The sequence below is a fragment of the Mirounga angustirostris genome, unplaced genomic scaffold, assembly GCF_029215605.1.
Source record: "Mirounga angustirostris isolate CCGP_5_RB_7025 unplaced genomic scaffold, mMirAng1.0.hap1 SCAF_12, whole genome shotgun sequence".
In the NCBI taxonomy this organism is placed as follows: domain Eukaryota; kingdom Metazoa; phylum Chordata; class Mammalia; order Carnivora; family Phocidae; genus Mirounga; species Mirounga angustirostris.
The window spans coordinates 13,672,952-13,693,231 of NW_026991720.1; the positions used below are offsets into that span (position 1 = coordinate 13,672,952).

At 45.9% G+C, this 20,280-nt stretch overlaps 1 protein-coding gene across 7 annotated transcripts in view; it reads left to right on the plus strand.

The window, feature by feature from the left end:
• DENND2A (DENN domain containing 2A) overlaps nucleotides 1–20,280 on the plus strand; it is a 97,266-nt gene that overhangs the window by 21,620 nt on the left and 55,366 nt on the right. For 6 of the 7 annotated variants that reach the window (XR_010406340.1, XR_010406341.1, XM_045864180.3 and 3 more), the window contains exons 2-4: nucleotides 6,859–6,960; nucleotides 10,052–11,215; nucleotides 19,288–19,415. Coding sequence is in view for 5 of the 7 variants with exons in the window: in XM_045864180.3 (XP_045720136.2) it covers nucleotides 6,887–6,960; nucleotides 10,052–11,215; nucleotides 19,288–19,415 (1,366 nt within the window). In the remaining 2 variants the exon portion in view is untranslated. Of the gene's footprint in view, nucleotides 1–5,512; nucleotides 5,532–6,858; nucleotides 6,961–10,051; nucleotides 11,216–19,287; nucleotides 19,416–20,280 lie in introns of those variants that run through there. The other variant, XM_064574882.1, reaches the window with a different exon arrangement.

Here is a 20,280-nt window from a genome sequence, read left to right on the forward strand (position 1 = left end):
AGGTGGCCAAATACATCTCTGTACATAAGAATGTTCTGCAGGTGTGAAAACCGGGTTTATAAGCGAGAAGAATAAAAATCTTCAGCTGCCTCTGGCCTTAGGAGCATCACAAAGTGTGGTCTAGCCTGCTGCTAGGCTGCTCTAGCCACAGATTCCCAGTGGCTTCATTTGTCAGACAAACTGACAGGTGTAGGTCAGGAAAATACTGACCAACTTGTTAAAAGAAAATATTATTGTCCGGTAACTGAGTTTTCATACCCACAGAAAGTCTTAAAATTACTCAGATTATACTTTTTGTCCTAGGCCTCCTTTAGAATGAAAACGAGCCTTGGTATTGGAGTCTGTATAGGGACACAGTACTTGAAGCATTTACCCTTGGGCTCGAGGGACAGGAGCAACTCACTCTGTGTTGATACCTCCTCCATCAGATTTTAGAGGTGCTCTGAAATAGGAGCAGACACGCTGGAGTAAAGACTGCCTTCCAAAGCAGAGGGCGTAGGAGAGTGTTTCTGTTGCCGACTCAGGACACAAGCGGCAGGAAGATAAATATGGATTATGGGCTCTTAGACTGTAGCATGCATTCCCTGGGGAGCTTAGAAATGCATATTCCTGGGGCCCTCTGGCGGTCTGATTCACTGGGTCTGTGGTAGGGCCAGGACTCCTCCCTTTCAGCAGTCCTTCCTGCTTTTTTTCTTTTTTTTTTCCATGACAGCTTTATTAAGATACAATTCACATACCATAAAATTCACCCTTTTTAAAGTGTACAGTCACGTGATCTTTAGCCTATTTATTGGTACAACCATCACCACTACCTAATTGAGAACATTTTCATCACTTCTCCCACCACCCCCCCCGCAAAAAAACCCCGTACCTGTTAGCAGTCACTCCCCACCTCCCCTTACCCAGCCCTGGCAACAACTAATCTGCTTTTTTCTTTTTAATTAACATATAAGGTATTATTAGTTTCAAAGATAGAGTTCAGTGATCATCATTTGCACATAACACTCAGTGCTCATCACATCACGTGCCCTCCTTAATGCCTATCACCCAGTTACCCCTTCCCCCCACCCAACTAATCTGCTTTCTGTCTCTCTTGTGTTGCCTGTCCTGGACATTTCACGTAAATGGAATCATATAACATGGTTGGTCTTTTGTCACTGTTCGTTGGTTTTTTTTTTTTTCATTTAGTATGGTGTTTCCAAGGTTCATCCACGTCATAGCGTGTACAGTCCTTCATTCCTTTTTATGGCCGAATAATATTCCATTGTAAAGCCAAACCACATGTTTATCCAGTCATCTGTTGACGGATATGGTAAATATAAGAAAATGGTATGTGTTCGTTTGTTCATTAGACCCTTCTTGAACACTCTTATTTGAAGGGGGAATCTTCTGGGCTCAAGAGCAGAACTCCTAGAAATAGGAAGACTTTGATGGTTGTTAGCAGAAAAATCATTACCTTGGTACCGCCACTGTCTTTGCCCGGTGTGGTGCGCTGGGGACCTAGTTTCTGGTCCTGGTGCGTGGTGTTTTGTGCAGCCATGGTTTAAGCATTTGGCTCAAGAGTGCAGGCTGCGAGTCGCCAAAATGGCCCCCTGGGTTCTGAGGTGGCGCGTAGCCTTCGCCTTCTCTTGTTCCTCACCCGCTTCAGTCTTCTGTCCTTGTCCAAATGTGAAGAAATAGGTTTGCTTTGAAAATACTCCAAAATCAAAAAAATAAAGGTATTATGTAAAATACTAGAGCAATCCATTTAGTTGTTTTTTTTTTTTTTAAACTGTTTTGCTTGAAGAAGACGAGAATGAAGCCTCCAGAGGCTCGGAGGGAGCTTCACTGAGCAGCTCGACGCAGCCAGAGCCGCTTGGTTGTGACGGTGCTGTTTTTCTTCCTTCTCAGCATAGTTTCTGAAAGCAAACACCTTCCACCTATGCTTGCCGTGAAGAATGCTCAGTTGAGAAAAATAACTATTTTTGTTCTGCAGTAATTGTTGTGGTTCCTTCTCAATTTTGTGTTTGCTGTTTATAAACTGATAAAAATAACAGTTACTAGAATCATTAAAGCTGAACAACTTACAGCTTTATTTGCGACACAAGGAAAAGCCATTTAAAATTGAATTGTATTAGTGCGCAGTCATTTGTGATGTAAATTGTATTTTTTCATTCAGTATATCAAGTATGACCATCTTATGAATCAAGTGAATATAATGTGTATTTACCTATATTCCAGAATTAACATACTAACCTCAGAGCAGTAGAGGGCACTGGAAAATTATAGTTGTGTGTGTTTTATTCCTCACTCCATCTTCTTCCCCTGCCCAAATTTCTTATTTTTGTTTTCACTGAAGATGCATATATTTTTGAGATATAACTCACATAGAATGTACCAGTTTGAAGTGTACAATTTAGTGACTTGTAGTTATTCACTATATATTGATAGTTATAAAGACCACTATCTAATTCCAGAATATTTCTATCATCCCCAAAAGAAACCCTTACTTATTGGCAATCAATCCCAGTTCCCTTTCCCTCTATGGACTTGCCTGGACATTTCCTATAAATAGAATCATACAGTATGTGGCTTTTTGTGTCTAGCTTTTTCACTTACTGTGTTTTCAAAGATTCATCCATATTGTGGCATCTAACAGTACTTCACTTCTTTTTATGGCTAAATAGTATTCCATTGTGTGTGTATATATATATATATATATATATTTTTTGTTGTTGTTGTTGTTGTTGTTGTTGTTGTTGTTTATTAGTTGATTGACATTTCCAGATTTCACTTTTTATTTAAATCACTGTTTTTGTTTTAAGATTTGGGGAAAACCAGTCTCTCCACCCCTCACTCCCCATGGCTTATACATGCCCAGCTTGTTTTTCTAGTAATGTCTGAAACAGTAATATCTGAACTTCTTTTTATAGGTTGACTTTGATAGCAACATTTTTGTAGATCATGTATTACCTCCCTGCTGTACCATAAAAACCCCAGCAGAGGGGCGCCTGGGTGGCTCAGTCGTTAAGCGTCTGCCTTCGGCTCAGGTCATGATCCCAGGGTCCTGGGATCGAGCCCCGCATCGGGCTCCCTGCTCGGCGGGAGGCCTGCTTCTCCCTCTCCCACTCCCCCTGCTTGTGTCCCCTCTCTCACTGTGTCTCTGTCAAATAAATAAATAAAATCTTAAAAAAAAAAACCCAGCAGAGTTAATAGGAAGAATGTTATTAATGTTGGTGAGAGCTCAGTGGCACCCTATATAATTTGTAGTATGATAAATGGACAATTAATCAATGCTCAGAATAAAACATGAACAAATCTCTGTTACGAGTGCGAACACTCTGAGAGGCCAGGCCACAGGTAGCTGTCTCACTGGGCTCTGGGCAGTGGAGACTACACCGGCCTCACCAGGCTGGTTCCCCAAATGGCAGCGGAGGGAACGAAGCAGGCAGGCAGGCATGGGCAGGATTCTGAAGGAGCTGCTTCCCCCTTCCTTTCCCTGGTGGCCGCACGCCCTCCCTCCTTCAGGCACCCTCAGGCTCTCCTGTAAGAACTGTGTTCAGGAGAAGATCTAATATGGTCACTTCCTCCTTCCTACTGGGTGGGGGGGACACTTTATATCTGTTTTAAAATCTTGATGCTCGGGGCACCTGGGTGGCTCAGTCATTAAGCGTCTGCCTTCGGCTCAGGTCATGGTCCCGGGGTCCTGGGATCGAGCCCCCCCGTCGGACTCCCTGCTCAGCAGGAAGCCTGCTTCTCCCTCTCCCACTCCCCCTGCTTGTATTCCCTCTCTCGCTATGTCTCTGTCTGTCAAATAAATGAATAAAATCTTTAAAAAAAAAGAAATAAAAAAAAAATCTTGATGCTCTCATGGGGAGATACTTGTTTTTTAATTAATGACTTCACCTTTTAGTACTCCAGGGCCCTTAAAAAAAGAAAAATGGTGTTTTCAGAGGTCAGGCTGGAACTTTAAGCCTTCGTGGGTAAACATAAAGGAATTATAAAATAACACAGGTTTTTAATCTGGTAATGTCAGGCTGAAGCAATTACATTTTCTGTGGGTCTTTGAGATGGACTAGAAGCATCTCACTAAAACGTATCTTCACGTACCCATCATCGAGCTTCAGAATTGTGTATGACATTTTAAATTGAATTAAAATTATTAGTACTAATTAAGCCCATCTGGTGAATGGGAAGTTCTATTTTTATGGAAAGCAGTTGAGTGGGAAAATGTGTATTTATTAGTCATGCCTTCATTATACCTCCTGGAAACCAGTCGGGATCACAAGGCCAAATTGCCCAGGAAGAAATAAAGAATGTCGGGTTGTGTAAAAATCACCCGAGGCCTTTGATTGACCGTATTTAAGTGCAGCTTCAGGCCAGTGCCCAGACAGTGGGTTTTGGGACGTTGGAGTGGTGCCCCGGAGTCTACCTGCCCAACGAGGTCCGCCAGAGGACTCGAACAGATTCCCAGTGGACCACACTTGGGGAAATAGCTCCGTCTTATAATCCCAGATCTACAAAGTGATAGTGAAGTTATGGTAATATAAGTGACAGAGTACTTCCAATCAGCAAATTAGGCTGGGCTTGTCACCTAATTAATGATTTTTAAACATCACAGGTGAAAAGGTGAAAAGGGAAAAATGCCTTTGTGGAGGCAGCATTTTCTGTTCCTCCGTGAATTCAGAAATGCTGGCGGGCTGATTGCTGAGTGGTGGGGGCGTCCTTTGCTCCCTCAGTTCCAGCCCCTGAAGCCCACTTGAACTTGCTTTTCAGAATATGGCATCAGCTATTTCTCTAGAGACCGTGGTTTTAGTCCTCGAAGTTATTAGTGCCCGATGGGAATCGAGTTCACTTCAGTACCATATTGTTTAAGTGCTTCTGTGACCTTCAACCTCGGACTCCATACACAGTTCTCTGTGCATGAGACACAACGGCTTTTGTTCCTTTTGAAAAAGCTCTGGCTTTCTGGGAAGTATAGGGAAATTGTTTTCTTTTGGGGAAAGCCAGATGCCAGGGCTGGTAGTGACCCAAGCACAGTCCTGGGTATTCTCCCTGAGGGCAGACGCCGCATCTTACTCATCCTTGAGGCCGCGGCGCATCCTGCACAGAGCCTGGCACCTGCTCCTAGAGCCAGGGAAAGGGGTATGTCTGCTTGGAAGAAGAGGGTGGTGGAGAGAGTTGCTGCTCACGCAGAACAAGGCTGCATCCCTGCGGTTGGCTGTGTGGGTGCAGAGTGCAGGCATGAGGGAGGCAGTGGGGGGAGCGGCCCCTGTCCTTGACATCCAACGGGCCCTCTGCCAGATGCAGGACAGAAGGGCAGTGTCTTTCAGTCCAGCCAAATGGAGAGGCTCCAGAAGCTTTTCTTTCTTTTTTTTTTTTATTGAAGTATAGTTGACCAGAAGCTTTGTGGAGCGTTATGAGAGAGGCGATGAGTTCCTTCCTGTTCTGAAAGGCCCTTCGGGGCTCTCTTCCATAACGGGAGGGGAGAGTCCTAGGCCTGACTTCTTTAAAGAGCTGGGCTTGCTTTCAGCACTGCCGTACCCCAAAAGGTAGGGTGCCATGTGACTGGGCAAGGGGCAGCTGAGCTCCGTGGGCAGTCCTAAGCTCTGCCCCCCTCCCCAAACTCACACCTTCTTGGACCAGCCTATTCTCTTCCTGTCTTTTCAGCTCACCAGGCCCAACCCCCTTCTTTTTAATTTGTTACCCAGAGCTCACTCTCCTTTTCTTTTCCTCTTCCTGCTTCTGGCCTCCCTCTCCTTATTCCCAGGAGTTATATGCATGTCTTGAAGTCCAGCCCTTTGATTTCTTGCAGGATGGGGATGCCTAGGCCAGGAATTTGGGCAGCCACCCTGTCACCTGGCAGGGAAACTCTCCTGGGAGAGGGGATGGAAATCTTGGAACTTGAGAGGGATTCCCTTGAGGGTCAGTGGAAAAGAAATGTGAATCTCCAGTATCTCAGTACTCCTTGAACCTCAAGTCAAAGAGTCACCTCATCCCCATCAGGAGGGACCAGCCATGCAGTGTTCATGCCTTACAGAAGACTTGCATCTCCCATCCTGTTGGCGTCCTCCATTCTCCGCTGGGTCTCAGCTTCCTAGCCACGTCCACCTGAGCAATGTCCATTTGTCCTCACGTTGAAGACACAGAGTTCTGATGGGCCTTGCTCTTGAAATTATGCATTTTAATCAGCTACTTCACTTCATTTGAACGTCAGGCACTGGCGTGTCATAAAACCACCACTGCGCTGAGGCCGCTGCTTTGGCATCCACGTGGTCCTTAATATTCGGCAGGTTTGAGGCGCGTGGGATTCCTGGGTTTGCCAGAGCCACCTACTTTTCCTTAGACCAGACAGATGACCTAGTGGCTACGTGTTTTCTTCCCTGGGTTGGCAGGGCTCCAAGGCCAAGGATGGGGTGCGTCCATGCCTGCCCGAGCGCCAGCACAGGAGTACCTCTGTGCAGATGTTTCTGCTTTGGCAGGTGGTATATTTCTTGTTTCAAGTAAAGAAACGACTCATGTCTTCTTTGGCGACTATTAGCTCATCACAGGTTTTAGAGAGCCTGAAAAAGTGTCAGGTTGTGCTGGTATTTATGTTTTGCTTACACACACGTGCGCATGCACAGACACACGTGAGATTGGCATGCGGTCTGAGAAGAGGGTGGTTGGTATGGGGTCTGTATCCAGGAGGATCTCAGGATTCTGTGCCCTTGCCCCCTCTCCTGGGTCAGGGATTCTGGAGGGTGTGTTGCAGTTAGACATCCCGCCCCCCCCACCCCGCCCCACTCCCGGGTGGACTCTAACAGGGATAAATAGTTTGGGGTGTGGGCCCTAGATTTGCTGTCGTGACTCACTGAGTGTGCATCCCTGTTCCCCCAGGCGACTTGGAGCTCCTCTTGGTGCTGACATGATGACAGTGTGCAGGCCAGCCAAGGGCAGCCACATCCAGACTGAAAGCCTGAGCTACAAATTGGCTGACAAGTAAGAGCTTTTCTCCCCTGAGAGTGTAGACGTTAGCCTAGATTCTCCACTTCCTTCCTTTCTCTACTGCCTTTCCCTCCTCTCTATCCCCACTTCCTTGGACTAAGGACGGGTTCTTTTCCGAGTCCTTGCGATGAGCCTCCTGGAAATCATCCCCACGCGCTGCAGAACCTGAGACCACAGTGGTCAGTGGAAGATCTGACTGGTGTCCAGTTGTGGAGAGGACGGGCCCATGGCAGCTTCAGGCCCTCTCCCCATTCCATCCCGGGATTTGTTTTCCTAACTACTAGGATGCATGGGCTTTTTAATTATCCTCGAGCCTTACATCTTTACAGCTGCATCTGTCTGCAAAGTCAGCTTTGCCCATCCTGTCTCAGCAGTGCTGTTTTCTCTCCAGATGGAGCCCTTTCCTCTGACTCTCTGTCTCACACTCTACGGTGGGCTTGGTGACCACAGCTCTGCACCCCAGTCCCTGGCCCCTTCTGGGGCCATAGCGTCCTTCTGGAAACAGAACCTCAAAAAATCCTTGGGTGCAACAACCACATGGAGAGGACCCTCTGCCTCTGGCTTCATCATCCTTGCCTCTCGCTTGAACTTCATAAATCCATACAGTCTTCCAGCAAGCCATCCTTCTTCTCTTTCAGTTTTCACATAGGCCTCCGTGATTGTGAGGTCACCCCAGATGTCTGGGATCTTAGACAATAACTATAATCATTGCAACACTCCTTGCCATTTAGTAATATCAAGAATTAGAATGTGTGCTGTACTCTGGGAATGTTAACATGTATTGACTCATCCACTCATTCATCTTACAAGTATTTTTTGACTATTTACTGCATACTAGGCACAGCAAACAAGATGAATTTGGCCTCTGCACCAGTCAAGTTCCAGTCTAGGGAAGGAAGAGAGAGTTATTTATTTATTTGGCACGGGGGCGTAGAGGGAGAGGGGGAGAGAGAGAATCTTAAGCAGGCTCCATGCTCAGTGTGGAGCCCGACACAGGGCTTGATCTCATGACCCTGAGATCGTGACCTGAGCCAAAATCAAGAGTCAGATACTCAAAAACAAACAAACAAAAAGAAAGAGTCAGATACTCAACCAACTGAGCTACCCAGGTGCCCCGAGAGTTCTTACTTTAAAATGAAAAAAATACAGCCAAGATTCAAACCGAGGTGCCTCTGACTTGAAAGCCATATTTATCTGTTGTCAATATTGTTAACAGTACATGGGAGGCTCAGTCGGTTAAGTGTCCGACCTGTGATTTCAGTCATGATCTCATGTCGTGGGATCGAGCCCTGCATCGAGCCCTGCATGGGGCTCAGTGGGGAGTCTGTTGGACAGTCTCCCTCTCCCTCTACCCCTCCCCCTACTCATGCTGTGTTCTCTTTCTCTCTCTAAAATAAATAAATCCTTAAAAAGAAACCAGTATGTATGATATATATGATTATTGTTATATCATCCATTGTCATTAAGCAAGAACTAATGAATTGTGTTTTTATGTGTCTGTCCTGTCACCTTGCTTCTAGCACTGTGAGAGTGAGGGCTTTAACTTCTGCCTTTTGAACGCTCAGTAAAATATCAACAAACTGATTCTGCTTTTGCTTCTGACTAAAATCTGAATTCATGCTAATGTCCTCAGTGGTGACAGGACAATTAAAAAATGTGTTTCTCTTTTGTAAGCGCTCTGTTATGCATGCTAATTGTTTATTTAAGTAAGGAATTCTGCTTTGATAGCTGTATTTAAAATATGAAAATGTGTTTGCCTATTCACAAGTTTCTAATTTATGCTGTGCAACCACAAATAGCAACGCAATTTACGTGTTAAAGTCCCAATGGAGGGAGAAGTCTTCGTGTAAACAATTATTAGTCTTTGGAGCAGAAAGCTAAATAGTAACAGGATGCATGAAATTGCTAATTATTCATTCCTCACTGTGAACCTTAACTGGAGTTTCAGAATTCCTATATAGTCAGATCTATATATTCAAAAAATATGCACCATGAAGTTGGTCAGTGCGTCCTTGCTAATCTTGGCACATCCAAGATCACTCCACTTAGTTATGACCTTTGCTGGTGGAAGAATGTTTTGCATTCAGAAACAGATACTCCCGTTCTCATTAGACTAGCTTAAAAATGTTTTCCTGGTTTTCTTTCAAAAGAGCTTTTAACATCTTCATGGCATTGACTAATCCCCTAAAATCACATTGGGAGGCATATCTCCCCACATGTTTGTTCTAGGCCAGAACTTTCAGCGATGATGGAAATATTCTTTTGCTCTGTCCAATGTGGATGTCACATGTGCCTAATGAGTACCATGTTCTACTACTCTGCCATTGTTCTAGGTGCTGGGGATTCAGCAGTAGCCCAGATAGGCCAAAATTCAAAGTAATCCAACAAAACGAAACAATCCCTGTCCACATGAGAAACCAGTCTAGTCGGGCTCACATTCTAGAGGAGGTCCAATTCAAATGCAGCCAATAATTTTGGCTTTACCTACTCAAGTCAGGAGAGCTTATGAAGCCCAGAATTAGCAAACATTGTATGACTTATGGCATTGTTCTAATTTTTAAATAGTCATCACAAAGGCCCATCCGTTGATTACAGAAGCAGAGCAAATCTGGACTGTGTAAGCTTTTACCTCAGGAGATGTTCCCTATTTTCATCAGGGAAACAAGCTAACAATAATGATAATAACATTTATTGTACACTCACGACATGCTAAATGCTTAATATGGTCTGCCTCTTTCAGTGTTTTCAGCCACTCTGGTAGATGTATATTATTATTATTCCCATTTCACAGATGAGGACACTTAGGTTTAGAGAAGTGAAACAGTTTGTCCAAGGTCACACAGCTGGTCAGTGGTTGAATTAGGCTTTAAACTCAAGTCTACTGCATTCCAAAATCCAGTAGTTCCTTTCATTCTACAATACTGTCTTCCCAAGAAGAGCAAAGTGATTCCTTAAAATGGCGGTTTCAATGTTTGTGACTTACAATTAGCATATAGTATTTAGATCTAAGTTCTAGCCAATCTCTATGACCAGCCGAGAACAATGACTAAGAATCCATCACCCAGTGTTTGTCTTTCTTGTTTAGGGTCAAGGTGGAAGGTCCAAAGGCTGGGGAAGACCCTCGAAGGCTGCCATTTAAGTCCCCCATTCCTTTCCCAGAGACTGATCAGGATTCACCCCCCAGAAGAAGCTCATTGGAAAGTCTCAATAACCTGATGCTAGAGTCAAGAGTGGACTGTTTTCAGCAGAACATGTTCAGCTCAAATATGATCATCAGTGACCCAGCTTCAGATCTCAGTGCTAAAGAAGCCAGCAAGGCGGGCAAGGGGCAGCTCAGTGGCATTCAGAACCCCTGCCCTCCTCCCCGAGGCGGGGCCCTGAACAAGCCCCTCAGCATAAAGGACAAGATATCCGAATGGGAAGGGAAAAAGGAGTTGCCTACTCCTGCACCCGGCAGGAAAGCAGATGGGCAGGAGGACTACCTGATGTCCTGTGTGATGGGGAGGAGAAGCAGTGATGGTGTGAGAGCATGGGTCACGGAGGTTCAGGATGGAACCAGGCCCGAGACAGAGAGCAAAGAAAATGAGAGGAATAAAGGGGTCGTGAAAGTCGGGGGACAGGATGCAGAGCCAAGGCAAGACCTCAGCCAACCAGCTGGGCAGCTGGCACCCAGCTTGGGCAGAGGCCGAGAGCCCAGGCTGGGCAAGCAGCGCTTTCCAAACGATAGCCTCTCCGTGCTGAGGCAGGTCAAGAAACTGGAGCAGGCTCTGAAGGATGGGTCGGCGGGGTTGGATCCCCAGTTACCTGGGACTTGTTACTCCCCACACTGCCTGCCAGATAAGGCTGAGGATGGGCCTGCCCTTCCTGAGAACCGTGGGGGCGGGCGTGGCTCGGAATTCAGGTCCCACCACTGGGACCTGGAGGCCAGGGAGCCCGCTCCTGAGGCCGCAGAGGAAAGGAAAGGCTCCTGCAGGAGTCCCTGCGACCAGATCCTGGAGGGTGTGGACAGGAGCTCGGAGGGCTCCCCTGCAAAACCCTTCATCAACCCCCTGCCCAAGCCCCGGAGAACGTTCAAACACGATGGAGAAGGGGACAAGGACGGGAACCCAGGCATCAGCTTCCAGAAGGATAAAAGGCACCTGCCTCCTCTGCCTTCTCTACCTCCCCCGCCCCTGCCCTCCTCCCCCCCGCCCTCCTCCGTGAACAGAAGACTATGGACCGGGAGGCCGAAACCCAGTGCTGACCACAGGTAGGTGACGGCTGACTCTCTGCTCCAGTGGTTTATGCGGCATCACAGCTGCTCTCAGGCGAATTACTGGTTTTATTAAACGGATGGATCTTGTAGTTGGTCGAGACCATTCATGGCTTGAGACAGTGTATTGATGAAACCCGGAGACGTGATAAGCGATGCCTGTGTTTTGTGTTCTCTGTCCTCAAAGTGGGTATTGGCTTTGAAAATCTACCTTTTGGACATGATAAGTACTCGTATTTCTGCCACTAACCAAGACTTCAACGAAAACTCAGTTAACTCTGGCAATGGACTAATTCATGCTAATTGACACTCATCTGCCACTACCGTCCCCCACTAGTGCATGGTGCTTCCAATATCCCCTGGCTCCTTTCTTCATGTTTTTTCTTGGTATGAGCTCTAGAAACACAGCCCGGGTCTGCCTCGGCCCTGTTGCCGTCTATCTGTAAGACCTCGAACAAGTTGTTCGACCTCCCAAAGCTTCTGTTTCCTCGCTTATACGTAAAGAGGCACACCCTAAATATTTTCTAATGTCAAAATCGTACATTAGATAATAAAGCATGTGCACGCTTGAAGGTCAAATTTGCGTGTTGGAAACCATTTCTTTCCTGCTTTGAGAACTAATTTCTGGCCCATTTCTGGGATGTGCTAATTGGTTTGATCCCCACTAACCTGGAAACCAGCCACAGAGCAAAACTCAAAACCGTTGTCTCTGCTCTGGTCACCCATTCTGCACCTTCTGTTTTCCCCTTGACTCCCTGCAGTTGGGCTTTTGCCGCTTATCCTGAAACTGCTCTTGACACAAGGCCACCTGTGACCCCCCATCTCACTAAATCCAGTTGCCAGTTCTCTGTTCTTTTCTTTCTTTTTTTTTTTTTTTTAAAGATTTTATTTATTTATTCATAAGAGACAGAGAGAGAGAGGCAGAGGGAGAAGCAGGCTCCCCGCTGAGCGGAAAGCCCGATGTGGGACTCGATCCCAGGACCCTGGGATCATGACCTGAGCCGAAGGCAGACGCTTAACCATCTGAGCCACCCAGGCACCCTCTCTGTTCTTTTCTTACATGACATCTCTTGGCGTTGGAGGAACAACTTCACTCCCTCCCTGGAAACACTGCGTTCACTGGGCTTCTAGATCACCTACTTTCCTGGGGGTCCTGCTTTCACACACTGCTCCTTCTCAGTTCCATTCCCCTCTCCCTCCGAATGTCAGAATAACACCCCCAACACACCATCCTGGGTCAGAGCAGACACTTCTCTCTTCCATCTGCCTCACTCCCTAAATGAGCTCATTCAGTCCCATGGCTTTAAATGTCAGTTTCATGCTTATGACCCCCACATGTATCAGTACAGCCCTGGCTCCCTCTTCCAGCGAAGGTTTGCAGAGTCATCCCCTGCATGGGTCTCCATTTGGTTATCTAATAGTTTGGACTGAACGTGTCCAAACCTAAATTCCCAGTCCAGCCACTGCTAAGCATCTCCTCCCCAGATGATGGCCATCTTATTAAATGGCATCACCCTTTGTTGCACTTAGGCCAAAACCTAGGAGTTTTGTGATTCCTCTCTTTTTCACACAATCCTAATCTAATTTATCAGCAAGCTGTTCAGTTCTAGTTTTAAACATTATCTTGAATCTGACTACCTCTGCTCTACTCTGCTAGCAGCTTAGTTGTCTCGTATCCACCTCCCACGCCAAGGTACTCCTCCGTAGCAGCCAGAGCAGTTTTCTAGAAATACATTCGATCACGTCACTCTCCTACTCAACACGATCTGTCAGGTAGGGTTGTTTCGGCTGCAAAAAACATAATTTCTTATGTTGTCTTCCAAGGGAAAAAGTTTGCATATTCCAGATAGGTAGGTAGGTAGGTAGGTAGGTAGGTAGAAATTATGTCCTTTAAAAAAAAGAAATCATGCTATATATACTGTTTTTTACTTAGGATATCATGGAGATCTTTCAATGTTACCACTTTTTTTTTTCACCTTCCTTTTTTATTTTATTTTATTTTATTTTTTAAGATTTTATTTATTTGACAGAGAGAGAGCACAAGCAGGGGGAGCAGCAGAGGGAGAGGAAGAAGCAGACTCCCCACCAAGCAAGGAGCCTGATGTGGGGATCATGACCCCAGCCGAAGACAGATGCTTAACCGACTGAGCCACCCAGGCACCCCTTATGATTTAAAAAAAATTTTTTTCAGGGCACCTGGGTGGCTTAGTTGTTAAGTGTCTGCCTTTAGCTCAGGTCATGATCCCAGGGTCCTGGGATCGAGCCCCGCATCGGGCTCCCTGCTCAACCAGGAGCCTGCTTCTCCCTCTCCCACTCTCCCTGCTTGTATTCCCTCTCTAGCTGTCTCTCTGTGTGTGTCAAATAAATAAATAAAATCTTTAAAAAAAAATAAAACTAAAATAAAATAATAAATTTTTTTTTCTTTTTTAGAAAGAGAGAGCGCTTGAGTGGGTAACAGGGAGGGAGAGGGGCAGAGGGAGAGGGAGAATCCTAAGCAGGCTCCAAGCCCAATACAGAGCCTGACACAGGGCTCCATCTCACGACCCTGAAATCAACTGAAACCAAGTCGGATGCTCAATTGACTATGCCACCCAGGCACCTATACATATTTTTTTACTAGGAGTTTTAAAAATTAGGATTGAATGTTGGATTTTGTCAAGTTACTTTTCAGTAGCTTTATATGATCATATGGTTCCTGTCCTTTGACCTATGAATAGTGACTTTATATCCTAATATTAACCCATTCTTACATTTTGGGAATGAACTCCCCTTTGGTCCAGGTTTGTTCCTCTCTTAATATACTGCGGAATTCTGTTTGCTAATATTTTATTTAAGATTTTTGTGTCAGTATTCCATAAATGGGACTGGTGTTTACTTGACTTTTATTGTACTGTCTTTTTTTTTTTTTTTTTTTAAGATTTTTTATTTATTTATTTGACAGAGAGAGACACAGCGAGAGAGGGAACACAAGCAGGGGGAGTGGGAGAGGGAGAAGCAGGCTCCCCGCAGAGCAGGGAGCCCGATGCGGGACTCGATCCCAGGACCCTGGGATCATGACCTGAGCTGAAGGCAGTCGCTTAACCAACTGAGCCACCCAGGCGCCCTTATTGTACTGTCTTTACCAGGCTTCGGTATCAGTGGTATGTAGGATCTATCGAAGAACTTAGAGGCTTCCTTGTTTATGTTCTGAGAAAGCTTGTATCCATCTCCAGTTCTAAATCCTTTCCCAAACTGGTGCCAAAGCCCACGTGCCTAAGTACTGGAGTGACCTTTCTGCTCATGACCCCAGTGTGTCTTGACAGTGGCTCTTCCGTGCCCTTTCTGGGCTGTTCCTCCAGGAAGGCCCCCTCTCTCAGGGGCAGGTTGCTTCTGAGAAATCAGAGTCTTTCCCCTGTGTCATCACGGGGCAGACAGATGAACCTGGTGAACAGTTATTCCCATTATCTTTTCTCTCGTAGCTACCATCTGCTCTTTGCAGTCTTCCAGCATTCTCTTTAAAACCAGCTAAAGTTACTTAGTTTCAGTTCAAAGATGAAATTTTTCTTGGCCAATTTGAATATGGTTGCATCAGCTGTGTTTTAAGCATTTTGGCTTTGGATTTTTCCTTTTGTTTAAAATAGTACAATGGGGGTGATTAGGGCACGATGTTCATTTTCTGCTTTAAAAAAATAAAGTGTACTTTTTATTGTGGTCCTATCTCTTAACAAAAAGAAGAGGCTCAACTCAGAATTTGGCAGACTTACTGCCCTCTCTGAGGCAGGAGAGCCAAGCCAAGGTTGAAGAAAGAAATGATTAAGGATTTTGAGGTTGGGAGGGTTTAGAATTACATGGCCAGGCTGCACACTTCAGAGAATGTATTGGGCTTATTTTCATAGGCTGATGAGTCCAGTTCTGAGGGAGCCAAACCAGTGGACTCGGATTCTCAGTTTGAGAAAATGTCTTCTTTCTTTTCATTCTCTTCCCTTTTTTCTCCTGTGTTCTCTCCCCTTCCTCCTTTCATCCCTTTCTCCTTTCTTCATTTCTCTAAAGCCCCAGGAAATTAAATGCAAGGACTTGTGCCTTCGATCCTAAAATGGGAAATGAGAAACCCTTAAATGTCAGGAAATTCCAAAGATAAGGTCCCTACAGCAGCACTCACTTGGTTGTGTATGTTCTGTGGCATGTGCTGAATAACTCTGGCAGGAATGCCTTAAAGCCAACATTTAACAAGGAAAGTTACTATTTTGTAAGTGTAAGCAGCATCCTGAATTCACATGTATCTATATGCCCCAAATGTTTGAACTGGAATGCAGATTTTTTTTTTATTATGTTATGTTAATCACCATACTGGAATGCAGATTTTTAATTTTAGTTTAATTTGATCCTATGATGGAGTTTTTAGATCTTTATGAAACCAAATAACTATGTTGACCAAAATTTCAGCTTTTCAACTAATTATTTTGGCATTGTATAGCTTTAGCATAGGACTTGGAGAACTTTTGGAGGATGTGAAACCTTGGTCATTATATGGCTGCCAAATCACATGCCTGCTGTTACTGATTCAATAATTTCCATCTTCTGCAGGACTGACTGGGATCCCCAGAGTCGTCTGGCTGGACAGCATCCCTCAGCTCTTACCCAGTTAGTGGCTAAGTTAACTTACCAGCCACACTGTGGTCTGTCCCTGTCATTATGAGTCTGTCCCAGTCAACATGACATCCATGAGGCAACTCTAACGGCCGTGTCTAAAGACTAAGTGTGGAGGGGCGCCGGGGGGGCTCAGTCAGTTACGCGTCTGCTTTCAGCTCAGGTCATGATCCCAGAGTCCTGGGATCGAACCCCACATGGGGCTCCCTGCTCAGCTGGGAGCCTGCTGCTCCCTCTCCCTCTGTCACTCCCGCTGCTTGTGCTCTCTCTCTGTCAAATAAATAAATAAAATCTAAAAACAAAACAAAACAAAACACTGAGTGTTTAGGGGCACCTGGGTGGCTCAGTCGGTTAATTGTCTCACTCTTGGTTTTGGCTCAGGTCATGATCTCAGGGTCATGGGATCGAGCCTTGTATTGGGCTCCATGCTCAGCAGGGAGTATGCTGAGATTCTCTCTCTCCCTCTCCCTCTGCCCCTCCCCCCACTTGGGCATGCACACTACAAGCAAGCTTCAGTTGTCTTTTAAGAAATTATTCTGTCAAATTGCTTTAAAAGTTTCTCAACACAGGGGCAGCAGCCTGGTTCAACCTGTAGAGCACGTGACTCTTGATCTTGTGGTCGTGAGTCCGAGCCCCATACTGGGTGTAGAAATTACTTTAAAAAAAAAAAAAGCAAAAGAAAATTTTTTTTTTTAAGATTTTATTTATTTATTTGAGACAGAGAATGAGAGACAGAGAGCATGAGAGGGAGGAGAGTCAGAGGGAGAAGCAGACTCCCTGCTGAGCAGGGAGCCCGATGCGGAACTCGATCCCGGGACTCCAGGATCATCACCTGAGCCGAAGGCAGTTGCTTAACCAACTGAGCCACCCAGGCGCCCCAGCAAAAGAAATTTTTTAAGTTTCTAAACGTTTATTCTCAATTTCTGTACCTGTCGCATTGAAATACCAGCCCTGGCCCACAGATTGCACTTTGAGCACCGCTCCCAGACGCTGCAGAAACCAAGTGGTATCCTGCAAAGAAAGGTCCCAGGAAGTGGTTAGGTTTTACCAGAAACTCACTAGTGAGCTTCAGGGAGCCGCTTCAGTAAAGGGATGCATACAGACGCCAGATTGAGAAGATAAAGGGAAGAAAAACCAATGAGGTCCAGTAAAGGAATAGTCAGACAGCCTCAAGCTCGTCCCTCCTCCCCCGGCCCCCCAACCCACGCCATTTTAAAATGTTGGCAAGGAAGGTGAGAAATCGCAGAACTACGAGGGTCATTGCTTCCAGTGGAAGTTTTTCTAGGGGAAACCTGTGCGTGTTTAAATAGGGAAAGAAGCTAGCCGAGAGGAAAAGATTTAAAATGTAAGAAATCCCAGGGGTGCCTGGTGGCTCAGTGGGTTGAGCGTCCGACTCTTGGTCTCAACTCAGGTCTTGGTCTCAGGGTTGTGAGTTTGGGGCCCGCATTGGGTGTGGAGCCTACTTAAAAAAAAACCAAGAAAATAAAATTAAATGCTAGAAACCACCAAAGCGAGGAAGGCAGGCAAATGGCTCCTGCCTGGCACTGCCTTTTCATCACCTGGCACTCACCACCCTGCCCCTGCAGTGCAGCCTTGCCGAATGTATGTGTCCCTCCACAAATGCACCAAGTTCCCTGTGGCCCTTTCCTTTTCTTGGAACACTCTTCCCCCAGCTGAGGTCTTTCTTCTGTCCTCCAGGTCTCAGCTTTAATGAGTGACTTTGTCAGCACCACCTTCCTGATGCAACCCCAACCTAAAATGAGGCCTCCTTGATAGTCTCACTGTGCTTTTCCATCACTGAGCTTAACACAGTTTACTGTTCTGTTTATTTGTGCATGCTCTGGTTGAATGTCTGTCTTCCTCCCTGGAATGTAAGCTCTTTGAGACAGGGACCCTGACTGTTTCAGTCACTCCTTAGTGATTGAACCCTGAGCACAGTGCCTCTCCCACAATAAATGTTCAACATAAAACATTTGCTACATAAATAATTACTAGCACCACAACAGTAATAGCAATAGCTAACATTTGTTGCGTGTTTGTCAAGTGCTAAGGACTTTACACATGTTCTCATTTCTATTCTTTGGACAATGCTCTGAGATAATTGCTGTTTTTCAAGTCAGGGCAGTGAGTTTCAGCCCAGTTAAGTGGTTCGTCTGAGGTTAAAAGGCTTGTGAATGAAGGATCCAGGATCTGTATGCAGGTGTGTTTAATCCCCAGGGGCCAGAGAGACTGGAAGTGTGGGTGAAGAAGTGAAGACATGATACATTTCTCAGTAGTCAGCTAGAGTTTACCATGGAGCATGCAGAGGACACTGGGCTAGATGTGCATGCACAGAGCCACAGGAGGGTTATGACCATCCTCGACCAGGAGAAATGAAGGGCTAGGACCAAGTCACAGCCAGCTGGGGGATGTGCCCTGATGAGTGTGGGCAGACTACGTGTTCACCTAAACGCCATTCAATGAAGGCCTGTGTGTGTTCAATACAAATTCTTGACAAGTCTGCTGGAGGTAGAAGAGGAGCCTCCTGAGCCCGAGTGGGCAGCGCAGTTCTGCTCCAACTGGGGGTGGTGGGGGAGTTGTGGGTTACTTTGGAGAAGGATAGGGAGAGAGAAGAAAAAAGAGGAGGTGGACTGAACCAGTGAGGTGGCTGAGGTTCTGTGTGTTTCACCATATGGTCTACCTCATGGCCTCCCAAATGTTCAGTGAAGCTACAGAAATCACAGAAACTCAGAGTGAGTGGCTGTGTGTGTATGTGTGTTTGTCTGTGTGTGTGTGAGAGAGAGAGAGAGAAGGGGCTGGACTTCGCATTAGGTCAGCACCAGCAGGACAGGGACAGCCCCCTGTGGATGTAGGCGGGGGCGATAGCCAGAGAGTGAGCCGGGCCACAGACAGAGAAGTACTTGCACCCATCTCTGAGGGGTGAGGGGGGGCTGGGGTGTCTCAGCTGGCCTCTGGGTTTCGTTCTGATAATAACCACTCAAGTGAGAGAAGTGGGGAGGTGCCCAGGCCTCTCGTCCACTCTGAACTGGCCATCGCTGCTCCTTTCCCATCATGAATGTGTGCTCTGTAAACATTGCAGAATATTTAAGAAGTCCAGAAAAAATGAAAGTGAAGAGAAGCCACAAGCCATTCGTCCTGAGATAGTAGCTGTATATTTCATTTCCTTCCCTTCTTCTTCTTTTCTATGTATATACTTACTTCTGAAGTAGGAATTGTACTTTATATATATACTTTGCTACCTTTACTCGGCATAACATAATAAACATTCTTCCAAATAAAGCCACACTTCTTATTTAAGGATTTTTATACCTTCTTACAAGAAACAGAGTTGATTTCAGTAATAGAAATTTTTGCAGGAAGAAAATTGTTTGGTATACAATCTCTGGACCAGCCTAATTTGATTCGAGTTCTTGTTTGTTTTTCTCCCATCTTGTACAAACCAGAAAGTCCTATGAGTTTGAAGACTTACTGCAGTCTTCCTCTGAGAACAGCAGGGTGGACTGGTATGCACAGACTAAGTTGGGGCTTACACGCACTTTATCAGAGGAGAACGTCTATGAAGACATTCTAGGTAAGAGGCCCACGTGCAGTGTGTGGGGATGAGTTTGTCTGTGAGAAAGGGGAGAGAGTGCTGGAAGCGCACACACACACACACACACACAGAGTCTTGAAGACGTGTACGCAGATGAATGAGACAGCTGGGAAGGGTGTGGGAGGGGGACCCACGAGGGACATGTGAGAGCATGGGGCCAGAAGGGGAGTGGAAAGGCTGCTGAGGAACAGCCACGGGGGCAGCACGATGCAGTGGGACACACTGGAGACATGGAGTCTTGGTGGCCGTGATTGAATCTCGACTCTGCTCTATTGATGCTCGTATGATAATGAGCTGGGGACTGAACTCCGCTGAACTTCGGTTCTCTCATCTGTATAATAAGGATGATGACAGCTACCTGGTAGGGTGGGGGATGGGAGAGAATGGGATGTAAAGTACCTCGTGTGTCACAGATGCTCAGTAAAGTGTAAGGATTACTGAATGAAGGAAAACTCGGGCCACCACCCTCTCCTGGAATCTGTAGGAGTGTGGCTGGCAGTAACAGGGCATCAAAATTCAGACTCAAATGAATGTCTACTATTAAAACATAATGTTGGCCTTAATTCTTTTAAATTCTAAAGTGGAGCTCAGATTCACAGAGTTTGTTTGCATTTAAATTAGTGAGTCACATACTCTGTAGGGAACATCACAGTTTCACTGAAGTGTGAACTCAGCCCAGCATCTGCTTGTTGGGGTCGAAGGCGGTGAGTCAGGGAAGAAAGGAGCTGGTAAGAAGGAGAAACCCATATGCGACCACATGCAAGGGGCAGGTAGGGCATATACACACATGCATATGTGCATGTAATCACCAATAGCAGAGAAAAAACTCCATGGTGGGAGGAAA